At 41.8% G+C, this 16,444-nt stretch overlaps 1 protein-coding gene across 3 annotated transcripts in view; it reads right to left on the reverse strand.

Moving 5' to 3' along the window:
* RNF144B (ring finger protein 144B) overlaps window positions 1-16,444 on the reverse strand; it is a 70,911-nt gene that overhangs the window by 21,860 nt on the left and 32,607 nt on the right. For all 3 annotated transcript variants that reach the window (XM_082290010.1, XM_082290011.1, XM_082290009.1), the window contains exons 2-3: window positions 13,617-13,805; window positions 591-695 (exon numbers count right to left, since the gene is read on the reverse strand). In XM_082290010.1, coding sequence (XP_082146136.1) covers window positions 591-695; window positions 13,617-13,781 — 270 coding nt within the window. In that variant the 5' untranslated portion in view covers window positions 13,782-13,805. The remainder of the gene's footprint in view (window positions 1-590; window positions 696-13,616; window positions 13,806-16,444) is intronic.

Consider the following 16,444-nt stretch of genomic DNA (forward strand, 5'->3'; position numbering starts at 1 on the left):
CAGGCAAGCAAGCATCCCTTGGGTGTATCCCAAGAGACACCCTCCATATCTCTTAAGACCTACTTCTACCTGGTGCTGCGCAGACACCTTTCTTTCCATGTAATTATACAGCCCTGTGTGATTATATTGGACTGAAAATTGCTTGTTGCAGCCCAAGACCAACATACACAAGGAAATTCTGGCCTTGCATATCATCAGTCTGAGTTCTTGCTCTTAAGAAAGATCAAGAATTTCAGTGTTTGCAGTCAAATCAAATCTGACTGAACTGACAGTCTAATGGAGGCTCAGCAATTCCAGGATACAGGGTATTCTGGTTAAGTCACCTGCATGGGTAATTCAGAGGTTGTCCAGATGCCAAGTAAACCTTTCCCCAAGGCACAGAGGGAGGGGAAAAGGAGCAAAACCCTTGAAAAACATCTGTTTGTTCCTATCTCCTCTTGTCAGTCAGGCCTCTTGCCAAAAGCTCATCAAAGGTAATTAAAGGGAGGAGAAGGTGTATGATTATATTTATTACACAGATAAAGAAATTTGGGGGATATATGTTAAAAAAGAGAGAGAGAGAAAGAAAGAAGTACAAGAAGTATAGATACCTCTGCTTCTTGTAGGGTCCCATGGTTCAAGCATACCATGTCTGGACATGTGATAGGAGAACCACAACCTTCTTGAATTGCCAGCTCCATGTACTGTTTTAGACACTAGAAACAAGTAAAGAAGAAAAAACAACGTTATAGCCCACATGTTGGTAACAACCAGATGGCAGAGATGTTGTGCAGTTCCCACCTTCAGCGCCTTAATTGGCTGTCCTGAAGCTCCAGCACACAGCAAACATCAATTATTACAAGTGTGAATGCTACAAGTCATTACATTGGAAAGAACGCAACAAAGAACAATTAATTATGCATGACTTCATCTGCTGAGCACTGCATTTACCTAAGTCAGCAAGTCAGACCTTTCAGCCCTAACAAGCCCTGTGCTTCCCAAACTGGGATTGGAGGATTTGGCAGGGGGGAGTATCTTTTATCCTAATTAAACAGACTTCGTTCCTTTGTTTTTCCTCCTGTTTCTTAATTCAGACTCTCAGCCAGCATTCTCCATTGTAGGAGAACTCATTTACAAGAAAGAGATTACTGTTCTCAGCTACACAAAAGGGGAAGGGGGTTTATAACCTGGTTGGGAGGTTTAATCTGCCCTAGAAGATGTGCAGCTACCAGTTCTTCCTCCCCCTCAACCCCCCACATAGATAAAATAATTTCCATGGTTTATCATGATTTATCATCAGCCTCTACTCTTCCCAAAGTCCATTTCCAGCATGGAGGCCACCTTACAAATGTTTCCAAATTGTTCCATTACACAAAAACAGCAGGCTTCCCCTCCATGCTCAAAAAGCCCTCTACTCTACTCTCCCCACCCTTGATTTGGCATGCCAGTTTCAAATATATCCAGCTTGTCTTTATAGCACATATTCTAGAGTCTTCAGTAAAATCATGGCCCAAAACTCATGCAATATACCAAAGAACAGTACTCGAATTGTTCCTCCAAATTGCACAGGTAAGTAAGTAAGGTCACTTCTAAATAAAATGAAACAACGAAGTCTCCTCAAAATAATGGCAAAGCATACAATAAATTGCAAACCACCATTAGCAAAACAACAAAGCGTGGACTTCTGACAGATTTTGGTATCAGCTTGCATAGTTAACTGTAAATGAAAATAAACATATGACATGAAAGGTAGGACTAATGTAGTTTTTTCCCTATAGTTTTTATATTTCATGCCCACATGACAAATCCCCTCCCCAGTACTGCTGACTTCTTCCCTTATTGCCCCATCGGTTTTCAAGAAATATGTCAAAGAGAAATATGGTTTTGAGACCTCTGTCTCTTTGCCAACTTTTGGAAGAGGCACTGAGTTCAAAAGCTAATGGGTGGGTGATGGGGAAATCACAGCCCTTCAGAGTATGGTATCTTTAGAATCCCCAAAATCATTGTTTTATTATTTATAGGTATTTAACATTCAAGTCTGTGTCAGTTTAGACTATTCTGAGAAGGCCTTGCATACTGTGCTCTGATTAAAGAAATATCCTCATTTGTATTTTTTATTGGAAAACTGATTCCCTCTTAACAATCAGGATAATTAGGACTTTTGCAAATGGAAATGAGATTTCCTTATTATTCTGTCTCTCTACTGAAATGTCCGCATCCACATTTTGCTTAATTCTGATGAGCTATAGAGAGATATTAGTTCAAGCAAGTAGAATCAGCTTAACTTAGTGGGATTTTAAATTAACTTACTTTTGATACTGGAAGTGTATTCTCTTAGAAGAACGTTGGGATACAACCTAACTGGTAAGCTTTAAGTATGTAGCTCATTAAGCACTAATGTATTCAGATCCAGCATGCACCCCTATAAGAAAGCAGCAGAGACGGTTGATAAGGAATTGATGGTGCAAGTAGCATGTGGAAAGTGAGGGAGATACAGGTGAAGAGCAAAAAAGAAATCATGTCAACAACTGAAGGCAATATTAGCTCCCTAGGGATTATCAGCCCAGATTTAACCAGAAGCTATTATTTTATTATTCTAACAGCAGTCTTAGTGCCCTGTCCCATCTTCTCCCAAAGGCATCTATGCACAGTGCTTTTACAAAGTCAGTTTACCCCAGATCAAATCACCCACCAGCACTGCAGCTCCCTCACAGAGCAGTGAGCAGTAAGCAGAAGCAGGTATGGAACCACAGCAGTGCCTGTGAGCAGAATCCTGGTGACAGTGGAGCTGCCAGCAGCCCTGCCCACATCTGCCACCATGGTGTGGGCAGTGGCAGCAGGTGACATAGGGAAAGCCCACAAAAAGCGTGCCCAGAGGCCAGGGTGGCTCCCAGTGCCATTACTGGTGCAGATGAAGGCTGTGGATGACTTTGTCCTGCAGCTCCATGTTCATTAAGCACTGAGCATTGCCCAGTGGTATGAGCTTCAGCACATACCACAGGAGAAACAGGGCTGCAGGTGCTCACTCCCTGCACAGATTTCCTCCCTGGTTTGTACCTGTACCAAGCCTCCTCCACAAATAAAGTAAACAGAAAATTCTGCCCTCAGAGTCCCGTCCCCAAGGCCTGTGCATGCTGCAGTGCGTCGAGTGCATTTCTTGGATATGTGGGCAGAGCCTCCTTACACCTTGCTCCAGCTCCTCATGGGAGACCTGATTACTTTCTGGATCAAGTCTCAGGGCAGCATTTGGTGAAGGGCAAATGTTTCCCTCCCACCAAAGCATTTAGGTTGCCTTAATTCCTCAGCAAGCATGGGAGAGCAACATTTTACTTTTGCTAAGATCCTGGGTTCTGTCTCCTCTGTGGTGCTGCCTGCTATTTAGTAATTTGTTTTGACAGCATGGTACAGTGGATTTGTATTCTGGGGGCAGCTCAGGTCAGGTGGTTACAGAGGGAGGACAAAGCCTGAGAAGCTACTGCAAGCCCAGCAGCAGCCCAGAAGCTTGTTCTTAATTTAGACTCTCAGGACAGAAGCTCGGAGCACTGACGATTACGCTTCTGTTCAAGAATGGGCATGATCCACAGTAAAGATTTTGCCATCAGTTTCAATATGCAGTATCTAAGTCATTAGGGGTACCAAGGCAGGAGAACAGAGGTTTCTGAGGATTGCTAATGGACCTGGATGATTCTTCTCTTCTAATCCAGTGCTTGGTTGTAGGTGAGCACAGGTGGGCAACCAAAGCCTTCTGTGTTTTCAGAGGGAGACTTGGACAGATTTTATAATTGAGCTGTGCAGTGCCACAGATCTTCAAGTAGTTCCCAGAAAATCTCCCTGTTAAATCATTTTTATAGGTGTGAAATCTTTTGTCTTGACTTTCTGTGCTTGGAGGTGCTTTGGGTGCAATACAAAAAGGACTTAAAGGTGCCAAGAAACTTGAAAGAAGCATTTAATATTTTCCGCTGAAGGATTAAGCTTTTTTACCAAAGTACATACATGAATGAAGATGTGAATTTCTTGTTCCCTCTTAGCACCAAAGAAGAAACATTAGAAAAATCACTAAAATTGTAAAATATGCCTTCAACTTTTGCAGCGAAACTGTTTTCAGAGGGGTTTTACCATTATTTACAGCTCAGCCACTAATTCAGCTGCTTACTTGAGAACTGGCAACTAAGAGTATCTGAAAAGATGCAAGCCAAAAACGTGATGAAAAGTTGTTTCAGTGTCTATATAATGAATCACAACTGACCTTCTCAGCAGTGTGTCCTCCCACACTTTAGAGAGTATATTATTACAGACATAAAATGGCAAGATTTTTTGTGCATTTTGTCTACAAAAACCAGCAGTATCTCAGGAAAACTGCACACACTACATATGCTATTTAACTGCTCTTCAAAGGGAAGGAAAAATCAAGATGCTCTGTCTTCTGTGATACAAAGTGTTGCCTGAAAGGGTCTTAATCCTGACATCCAAGAAATCAGGAGGTCTCAACACCCTGGGCTACACTCTCTCACCATTTTCCTGCAGTGTGGTGACTTTTGAGTATGGAGAGCAGTCAGCGGCTGGAGTGACCTCAACATCTAAGGATCTGCAGCTTACAGTGACATTAATGCCATCCTGTTACTTTCCATGGCCAGAGCCAGCAAAGTTTCCATGAATGTGTCACATAGCCGAGGCAGATGGTTGAGACAACAAACTAAAAATCTACCGAGGTCTTGCTGAACAGGTTAGAATCCTGCTGACTACAGATCATACACTGGAGGCTTGATTCCATTGTGTTCACCCCTCAAAGAAAAGGCAGACACCAATACAAGTAGCATTTATTCCCATACCTGCAAGTGTGCTCTAATCACTTACATACAGTTTACACAGATTTTCCCTACTGAGCATCTCTATGATGTATATATCTGTGTTCTGGGAAACATAATAAAATCCTGAGGCATTCCAGGATCAAATCAAATGCAATAATGTAATTCCACTAGTAAAACTCAGTACACCTAGCAGAATGTTTTGATGCTGATCTAGCTTTGCAAAGCACGTTTTGCTCCTGCTGGACTACTGTCAACTTCAGTCAAAAGAGGACTACAAGTATTTTTTTCTCTGCCTGAGATTCATAATGTATAATGATATTTTTTTTCCAGTAATTTGCTGTCAAAGCTTTTTGGGGCAAGATTTTTTCCTCTTATGTTGGTTTTGTCTTTCAGGCCATCACCTTCCTCTATTTAATAAAATAAGATCAATATCCATTTACCTGCTTCACAAAATGCTACTCATGAGTATCTAGTAAGTTAAGGCCTATAAAGTACCTGGATAAAATTATCATGCAACATATATGCATCTTTTTTTTTTTTTTTTTTTTTTATCTTGCAGGAAAGATTATGATTTAGGCAAATAATTACTAATGCCCCAAGTACACATTCACCTCCTGGAGCTAAGGGTTTGTTGAAAGAGTACATTGAAATGTGACGGAAGCATCTTTAAAAATACACTGAAAAGCCTAATCTAGGAATGGACAAACTAGTAATAGAAAAGATTCCTTCTTCAGTAATAAACAGAAGTGTTTTCAGTGGTCAGCTTCAAGCCCCAGAAAGAAAATTCTGTTCAGGCTGTTCATTGATTTTTCATTTCAACACTTCTGCATGCTGCTCTAACTTCAACTTATTTTTCCCCCAGGTATATCGTACAGAGGGGATTTTTAATGTACTGACCAAGAAAAAGATGTCTGTTTGGAAATGTATTTGCTCTGCAAAGAGATCATAACAGTTCTGCATTTTAACATAAAAATGAGTTCAAAGTATAACTTCAGTGTTATGTTGCTAGGTAATGATGTGACAAAGGTACTACATACCTTTCACTGTGAAATCTGAAGCTTCTTGTCAAATCCACTTTCAGATAATTTATGTATCAAAGACAAAATATGGATCTCAATCATTCCTACATACTGCTTTTCAAGTACCCGGACATGTTCCATTACCTTGCTCCTCTCCCACCTGCTTACAGTTCTTCAGCTCCCAAAATGCAGTCTCATTAGTTTGGATGCAAAAGCATAAAAGAAACCCCATATGTGATATGGCAAAACTGAACAGGTACCTTTCTTAAGAAACATGGAGGGATGGCTAGGAAGAAGAAAGAAACGGAAAACACTGGCATTTTTTCCTGTCGAATGCCACAGATATTGCTGCCAGCCACTCTGTAGCAGTTGGTACAGGATAACTAAGGGTATTTGTCTTTAATTCAGTTATGCCAAGGTAAAGAATAGATCTGCAGTATTTCCCAGACAGTACTAGGCCATGATCTATATTAAATGTGAAAACACACAAAATGATTGAAGGCATCTTGCCAAAACAAGGTCTTTCCTCCTAACATACAACTTGAAGACTATTTCCATTAAAAAAAAAAAAACCCTAACAGAAAAATTCAGGTCTCCCTCTTAAAATCCACAGGAATTATTTAAATTGTTAAATCTCCCTTCCAGATTTGTCCACAAAACTGTATTTGTTTGGGGTTTGGGTTTTGTTTAGCCTTAGCTTTTTTACAGACTCCAGATTTGAGGGAGGGATGTGGAAATACCGTATATGGAGAGGATACTTAACTTTTCAGTTGACATTCCGGAGTGTCTCATGATTCAAAACAGATGAATAGATAGGCATTCAGTTTTTATTTTAGTTCTGAGCCATGGTTATGTACTTTTTATTTGGTAAAACAACATTCATTTATTTCTTATGTTCTAGAAATGTTACCTGTCCTTCGGTGCATACACAATCTCGTATTACTAATTTCAGTGTGACAGTTCACGTCAGAACCTACATTTAACCACCTATCTACCCAGTATCTAAATCAACTGTGTACTAAGATAAATACACCCCCCCAGACAGTACTCATAGTGCTTATGGCAGATCAATATAATGTTTAATAACATGTTCATCATTGCCACGACATCTGCACTTCAGTATGTTCAATCTCCAAAAGGGATCAGTCACTTTCAATATGTGGTACTCAAACTCCTGTAGTCTCTCAAGTATCTCTCAGCAGGTCTTAAAACTAGATTAAACAAGTGTATTGGCAATCAGCTTGAAGGCATTTGCACTTCAGTTGGAAAAAAAAGTGAGGCTTTTCCAATTAAAGAAAGTTTTTAGAAACTACACCACAAAACCAGTCATTTCTTAATTTGCTACAGATAAACTTATAATAGGCACGGTTTCAAGTGAGAAACAAAATTCCAATGAAATATGCATAATGCCCAGTCTCTGTTTTAACTGCTAAGGACCAGATACAGTGGTACATGAATGTATAGAAGATCAAATGGATAGAAGATCAGGCCACGTAAGAGCCTTATCAGGAAAGACGCTTGAAAGGAAGTGAAAAAATGCCCCTGTAGCTTCAAAGAACATACAGTCAGCTCATGGCTCAGTATAAGGGAAGGAATAACATCTCTAAGAAGCATTTTATTTTGTCACGACCAAGTGAAAACACCAAGCAACCATGACAATGGACCAGAACATAATTGCCTCCTCTTGGTCGACGAGCGTATTTTTTATGGGATCTTTCAAATGTACCTGAGAAATACACAGTCATCAGCTTTGTTCCAAAATATCTACCAGTGGTGCTAAATTCTGCTCAGAAGCACAGTCTGAAACCAGTTTACTCATGGCCCAACACATCCTGGCAGCCGTTCATAAAAATCATGAAAGGTTCCTGGTAATCGTTGCCATGTGGTACCACCAAACAAAAAAGGACCAGAGAACAGGACCAGAGAAATTCACCCTTCACAAAATGTAACCAGCTGCAAATATAATTTCTCTTGCCAAGAATCCATGTCAGGCCAAACCTGGCCTTACCAATGGCTACAAAACAGACATGACCATAAGGCTTATGGCCCAGTCTGGCTCAGTTACTGTGGCACTTTGAGGCACTGACAACTTACTTCACATTGACTTCTTCATTGGTTAAATGCAGATAACACCAACTTCATTGATGCAATGCTGTCATTAAAACATTAGTTCCCTCTTCCTCACCTGTCTTCCCTTGACCACCATCCAGAGACTGCCACCTCTAGTGACTTCAGAAACATGCAGTCTCCTCTTCCTAAATACTAGTATCCATCAAAAGGCAATGGCAATCAAAAGGTGATCTGTGCTCTTTTGGTATCCCAACTCTGCCTCTGGTGTCACTCTGCACAGAAATACAGGCAAGAAGATCTTAAACCATCTAAATTACTACAGACGTGCTCTGTGTTCAGTGCCAATATTAGCAGGTGTAGGAATTCTCAACTTGAAAACAGAATTATTCTGAAACATTTCAAATGTCGAGCTGGGAAAAAAAGAATCCCAAACGTCAACACTTCCAAATGGAAAACAATCTGAGGTGAGCTTTATATAAGTAAGTGGGGCATTGCAGCACAAGGTATATTTAGGAAGAGGAGAAGGTAGTGAGTGTTCTGGTGCAGCCGTGAGAAGATTTCTCCTAGGATGGGGAGAAAAGGAGGAAAAAGAGGAGAACAAACCCCTTCTTGAAAATTAGCACAAAGAAACAGATGCAATACTAAAACCCAGTGTTGGCTAGATGATGGCAAATCCAAATATTCCCTTACTCATAAGTTTTACTAAGTATTATTTCAGTGGATTATTCATATACATTTGCTTCACTTAGCAGGTATCCCATTCTTTTTGCCATCTGCCTCTGCCTAGTCCTTCATCTACTCAGTCTCCTCTGCTCTCAGACTTTTCTGCTCATGTTTTTTTGCTGAAGACCCTTCACATTAATTTTTCCAGTTTTTCAGTGCTCCCCTCCACAAACAATCTGAAATTTCACAGCACTAAGGGCAAAATGTTACTATTCAGCCACCCAAAGGAGGCAGGACAATGCACAGCTGTTCTTAAGATTAAGGAAAGCAGAGGAGCCTCAGAGTGCCCTGTTGATGAAGTACCAACAGAGAAACTGCTATTTCTGTAAGAGTTTCTTCCTCTCCTCTAGTAAAAGCAGCTGGCAGCAGCCTCTTTCTGAGGCTGAAGCCCCTCAAGGCCCAGGCAGGCAGCTGCCCACAGCACCATGCTATCCACTGCAGCAAAGGAGCCTTTTTAGCCCAATGTCTAGCCCTAGCCTTGCTGTCACACATAGCTAAAAGTGAGGCAGAAAATCTTGTTGTCCAATTGCCTTTGGAACACCTCCAACTTGTAAGCACAAGACAGCACAGAAGCTACCCAGTCTTACATGCTGACTTCTCCTTTTAAGGCTGCATGAAGTTTAATCTCATTTGGACTGCATTGTGTGCATCAAAATAACAAACAGGTAGATCATCATGGTATTTGTTTTGCACATTTTGTAACCCAGTTGCCTCATACACTTCTCAGAAGTACAAGACTCAACAAAGAATTTGCTTGGGGGAAAAAAAAAAAGGGGTGAATCGTGCTAATTCTGCATAAACCTGTGCCAACAGTACAGAATAACATACTCGAAAGCATCTTCTGTTTCCAGTTTGTTACATGTTGTCTTCGGCATCTCAAACCCTGTGCCAGTAAACAAAATAGATGAACATAAGCTGCTGCTTGACATAAATAGCAGCAATCCTATTTATTGCTCACCTGTCACTGGGGCTCTGAAATTCCTAGGAGGACGGGAGGAAGGACAAAACCAGAAAGAATTGGTTTGCAGAGAAAAGCCAACCCTGGGTTTTTTACTGACCCCTAAGACCACGTTTTGGCAACAGCACTGGTTCCCTTCTGTCACCACTGCCACCAAGGCAATCTTATCACACCTGCTAAAACCTCACATCCATGACTGCATACAGGCTACAGACTCACACCAAGTCTTTCATAGGGCCCTTGGTATTCCCAGTGTTACTGCTAGTCCTGCACTCCTCACTAGCACTTCCAAAGGGTAGTTTATGCTGTGCCAGACACCAGGGCATTTCTAGCTAAGGGGATGCAAGATGCACATGATCACATCATTCACTGTCTCCCTCTGCTGCTTTCCCAGTTTCAGCCATGTTTTGAAAAGGTAGGAGTCTCCTAGATGCACACTTTCCAGACAGTCTAATGAGCACCAAAGCCTGGGCAACACCCAGTGTGCAGTGCAAAGGCAAAGCAGGGAGGGTGGCCTGTCCATTCCTGGCACTGCCCCACCAGAGCACACCTGAGTCTTACCTGAGTGAGGCACGGAGGGAGGAAGGGAGGATTTAGGAAATTTTATTAGAAATAAGTATAATATTCTAAGTATTATTCTGTAAGTGGATCAATCAAGATATAATTAATATTTGTCTGCTTTGGACCCAGATGCACTAAAGTGCACTAAAATACTGTATTTTTTAGCACCATTATGGTGTGGTCAGACACACTGTATAATTATTTCACATACATATGTGAAAATACCATGACCACCACGGGGGCAAAAACCTGAGTAGTTGCACATCCAAGGAACAAAAAATTGCAACAAAAGGTAAACCTAAGGGACTGCTGATAAGAAGGACATCCCCCCTTCAAAACAAGGAACAAGATGAGCAGTATGAGGAACAGATGAGACCCCCTCCCCTTTTGGAAATGGGACAAGTACCGTAAAATTATGCATCTTGAGCAGTACTGAAGCTGAATATCCGCATGTAAAAGCGTGCACCATGGCATGGTACTCTGCAAAGGTTTTATAGATACAGGAAATGAACTGAATAATGTAAAGTGCAGTCCTCTAAAACTTTCGCAGATATATTTTATCTCACATCCCTGCCCAACCATCTTCAGAGATCAGTCTTTCATTCAAAACTAATATACATCCAAACACATTGAAACCAAGTCATTAGGTACACTACAGCCACTTCCAAGTTCTTGGGATGTGTAAATGTGTGCTTTATCTCACACTGCAGTGGAGTCTTATGCCAAGTGCAACAAACGTGGAAAAATACAAGGCTGATGCCTCTTCAGACCTGATCGGGCTACCAAGTAAGATGACAAGTATGTTCTGCAAGCCATCTGCTTTTTCTGCTCAGAACAGAGAGAGTAAAAATGTTTACAGTTATTTGAAAAACTCCTGCCCTACTAGCAACATTCCACCAAAATGCAAACATGGACATTCTAAAGCACAGTTTACTTACTTTGGCTAGAACACAGCTTTTATGGGATATATTGTTTATTGCAAGAGTTTCTAAGCTGAAAAAATAGCTGTACACCATTCTAAGTAGTTTGAATGCCTTGGTTTTACAGGCTACAAATGGAAAGGAAATACATCCTCACCCCCACAGATATCTAAATAGTAACAATTTCCAATTATTTCCACAGCCATAAATGCTGTAGTGAAAAACAATCATACTTGCAGCACCATTGTTACAGTTAGGTGGGGAAAAAAAAGACCTCACATGTAATAGAACAAAAAATTAACAAAAGCAATGGTTTCAGCTTATTGGATCAGAATCTATTATATCCATGTCAACCCCTTTTCTATTTCAAATTAAATACTACTCTTGGATCTATAAAATTACCTGTAGTGATAGAAGAATAAGCTATACAAGCTGAGAGCATTGCTAGCTGAAAAACTAATAGGGGCTCAATCCCATAGCTCGCAGTGGGTATTCTTACCCCAACATCTTTCTTAAGTGCAGTGTGAAGGTATCTAGATGTCCTGGCATGAGTGAGAGGAAATTTAGGGCATGGCACAACAGTACAGCTGCTGCAGGCTGTGCCCTGAGCAATCCCCCATGCAAGTCCCAGCACTCCGTGTCAAGCTGCTCCTGACATGGCTTTTTGGAGGCTACCCAAAAGTGCAACTCATATGGCCTCCCAGAAACTGCTTTGGCTTCAAGACAGAAAGCCATGGAGTCAGGTTAAAAGTTTCCAGAGCCATATTTCTTATAGGATGCAAGATCTACATGTCTGAGCATGCATCAGCTCAGACACATCCATCGGAGGATGTTTGGACACAGACAACAGTCAGACAAAGGCTGGACTTGGAGCATAAGCACAACTGAGACATACTACGCCCACTGAAATAAATAGAGCATGTCTAAAGGCTTCTCCCAGCTGCATTCGGGCTCACTCGTGTCTGGCTCTTGGTTCACACAAAGCCAGAGAAGTTTGCACAGGTGCCAAATCACCGTGACTGCACTCTCCATGTCGCTGTCACAGCACAGGAGCACCAAGTTCACAGTGGACGTTCTTCCTGGCGCTGGCCAAGTAAGAGGTGTATGGATGTGGTGGCAGTTGTGGCACCAACAGGGGGGGAAAGCAACATCCCCAGCCATCAGTGACCCCTTTGGCCAGTGTTCTGGAGAAGTGTAGAGTCCTGGCACAGTCCTCAGCAGCCCACCCTTCCCTAAGGGTTACTCTGCCCAGCTAACACTGAGGTTAATGTACTATTAATGCTACTAAATCAGAGACACTGAGCTCTTGGATAGGAGTGGCATGGGACCACGGTGAAAGTATCAACTTTTCCAATTTTATTTTTTTGTATTTATAGCAGTATCTTTACACCTACCTTTTAGGTATGTGCTCTTAAAACTTGTTACAAACTAAAATACAGAAATGTTTTGTGCAAGTCAGTATGGAAAACAAACTTCATGAAGTTCAGGTTGAAATGCATATTAATCAATCTTATCCTAGTTTCTTGAAACTCAACAGCTAGATCCTCATCCTGTTTAAGCTACCCTGAATTCAGCATAAGTGAAAATATTCTCACCCTAGCTGGCTTCACAAATACCAAATTTCTTCCACAAATTCAAAGAATCAAGGGTAAAACTTAAACATACTTGCTTGATGCTTATCCAGAATTTGTTTTTAAAAAATAAAACTAAGTACATTTTTTCTAGAGTAAAAAAAACAACAAACCACACCACACCCCCCCCCCCCCGTAAAAACCCCAAAACAAAACAAGCAAACAAATGAAAAACAAACAACAACAAAACACCACACCAACATCCTCCAGTGAATTCTGACCTGTTTCCAAAATCCATTAGTCAGGTACATCAAAGGCACTACCACCAGAGAAACTAGGTCCATTTTTCCCATGCTGACAAAGACACCAGAAGAGTACTACTATCTGCAGGGCTTTTATCGGCTCATTCAAACTCTGCCTCTATCATTTCCACCAGCTTTATTTGATCTGAATTTGCAGGCCAGAAAGTCTTTACTGACAACTATAAGCAATGCATGACCTGGGCAACATCTCTGCAGCACAGAGGCAAAGGTTCAACAGGCCAAGGTTCATTTTTTGTTTAGGTTTTCTGATTGCCCTTAGAAGTTATATAAAAGACTTTAAAGGTCTCTGAGAACTCAGAAAAGGATAGCAGGGAAACAAAAGCTCACAGCTATCCTATGATCTTTCAAAATTTTGCTTCAGAAAAAAGTAAATACTGAGATTGCATGCAGACTGTGTATGTTCTCCAACACTCCTACACTGCATCTTTTCCCCCTTTATTACTGGGTGTTACTATTACTTGCTATGGGAACGTATGTTAGAGTTACAAATTATCAAAAGCAAAATGACAAGAGAAATCTTTTAAATAAAGCAAGACAGGCTAACACCAAATGCTCTTTAGAAAAGCATCCTGTGTCAACATAGGCAACACATGCTTCTTGTACAAGACAAGCAATCCCATCTCACAGTTCTGTCCATCTTCCATTACGCTGCTTCTGTAATGTAAAGGCACTGACAAATCTTACCGCTGTACAAAAGATGCAGCTGCATTCCTGTAGAGTGGTCATCTTATCCAGGGAATATTCACAGAGACATAGCTTGCAAGTGAGGAGAGGCTCCAGAGCTAACTCTCCAACTTCTGACTCGTCTGCTGTCATGGTGTGAGGACAAGCCTTCCCAGCAGAGCCCATTCAGTCATTAATGGTCCACTCAGCCTGAAAATATAAATCGGCAGCTGAAACATTGCTCAAGCCATGCAGTCACTTCCACTGCTCTGAGAATTTACATCTCAGATCCATAAAAGTACCTGTGCACCCAAATGTACTGCTCAACACCTTGGGGCCAGTCTCAACTTCAGGCCGTTCAAAATTTACAAAGAGAGCACACCTCCTCAAAAGACCTGAACTGGCTGGGTTCTCTGAAAACATTCACCTTGCTGGCACAAAGCACCTCAGACAGGCTGCTTAACATCAAAATAAAGGAAAAAAACCAAACAAACACAAAACTCACACAGATGGGGCATTATATATATATATATCTGCCTTTTCGAATGTGTTTCAGATTCATACTCCTCCCACCCAAATGGGATCTTTCAGTCTTCACTGCACCCACACAGCTCCAGTGAGTGTCTCCACTCCCGCTTTCTATTCCAGTTGGTGGCTTGGGAACTCCCCTAGGCAGTGCAAGACAAGAACAGATTCTAGGCAAGCACTTCAAACATTTAGTCTGTAATGTAGGTGGTGGGTACCATGAACTCCACCTTCTCCATGAGTTGTCACTAAGATAGTGAGCTGGCACTCTATTGCAAGAGGGGTGGTGAAGGCATCTAAACCCAAAGGGCTTCAGATTGCATGTGTTACTTCATGCAGGGCTGGAGCTTAAAACTAAATTAGTAAGAGCATTTCATGTGCAGTCCTCTTCCTTGCATTGCCTTAATGATGCCAGAAAGTAGCTTTTGTGCATCCCACTTCCTGGCATCCACCTCTTCTATTTATTTCATAGGCCCCTGAGGCATCTACCTGATGTTTGTGAACCAAGAACTAAGTGCGCTAGCACTTCGACAGGGAGATGCTCAGCAGAGCCATGTTTTCACTACACACAGCAGTGCTTGGGGATGAAACTTCTATTCTTTGATGAGCAGCAAATGGAAATATCATGCTTGCATGTAATGCTTTCTGGCCTAAGCATTTGAAAACACTGCACCATAATCATAAAAAATCTAAAGACCCTCCTTCTTACACAGTAAAGACACTGAAAAGGAATTAAAGAGAAAATCCTTGTGCTTAAGCTGAAACAATGGAAATCCATTTTGCAGATTTTACTCACCTCAGCACAGACAGTGGAGTTCATTACAGTATTTAAGGCACAGGAAAATCTATCCCCACCTCTAAGAAACTTGGCCCAACTTCCACAGACCTCCTTCTGAATACACTTTGCTGATGGCAAGACCTTCACGCATATTTTACAAGCAGAAGCCTGATAACCAGCTGTGCACAGCTGCTTGCAGCAGCACCAAGAGTGCAACTCTAGTAAATCAGAAGAGCATGCATCACAAATGAAGGCTGCATGAACACGAAACTAATCAAGACCAATTCAGGGGCCTGTCAGATCTAACATCTCATGAGGCAAACCAGAGCCTTGAGCCCTTTGGTCCACTTCTGCTAGCCTCCCCTGCAGTCCTGAGCACCCTCTGGGCAGGGCTGTCAGGTCACATTTGGCAGCATGACCCTGCTGCCATTCTGTGGCTCCCAGAGTGGCCAAGGCAGCTGCAGACAGTCAATGCATATGTGACATGCTGACTTGCAGTACCTGCTGAATTCCTCCCTAGGGGGAGAATGATGGGGCTCTTGGAGTTTGTGGAACCTTTCCCTGCAGCTCCCACCTCATAACCTGACTCCCAGCTGAGCCCATCCTCAGGCTTGTCCCCTAAGCTTCATGCCCTATGCTCCCACAATCTGCAGGAAGACATTTTCTCTTCAAAAGTCACAAAATCACAACAAATCTGGGAGCACACTTACCCTTTTTTAATTTTTATACTTTGCAGTTTCCTAGCCTTGCTTGTCAGAGAAGCCATCAGATTTGTACCTTGGAATGTCTCTCTTGTAAGCACATGGTTTTAAGAGATACGAGAGTCATGGCCAAGATTCTGGCAACCAAATTCCTGACCACAAATCCAAAGCAAACTATCTTTTTATGGCTTGCTATCACTAGTTTAAAACATATGCTACTCCCACATTATTCTTGTTGCAGTCCAGGGACCTGCTACTATGATGCCCTTCACGATTTGCTCCATACAGCTGCAGAGCTGGAGCTCCAGCATGGCCAGAAGCCTCAAAAGGAAGCCTCTCTCTGAGTCAGGAACTGCAATAATTTTCTATAATTACTGCAGCAGGGTGGGGGGGGAACACTGAGTCACTGGAAATGCTATGGCAGATCAAGAACTACCTGTTATTTAACCTACATGCTAGACGTTATCTGAGTATTTAGGGGAGTTGTAACACATTTACTCAGGTTGCTTTTCAACAGCAGCCATGTCTGTACAGGTGAGCTACTCACTCTGACTCTGCACTAATCTGAAATGTCTTCATTTATACAGTAAAAGGCAGCAATGTTAAAAGGAGGGATGCACAAAAGAACACGTAGGAATATTTCGGGATGTGGGAACAGATATAAAATGGATACAGCTATTTCAAAAGTCAGTGTTCTTCTTATAACTAAAAGGGTTGTGACCCTGCACGCAGGCTGCACTAAGCAGCTATAGGAAGATTCAGGTGTATGATTGAGGTTTAGGGCTAGGGGATAATTTTAGATGGTCTAAATCCAGCACTCAGTGTGACAGTGACGAGCAGACTCC

Source organism: Coloeus monedula (genome assembly GCF_965178545.1).
Source record: "Coloeus monedula genome assembly, chromosome: 1".
Classification (NCBI taxonomy): Eukaryota; Metazoa; Chordata; class Aves; order Passeriformes; family Corvidae; genus Coloeus; species Coloeus monedula.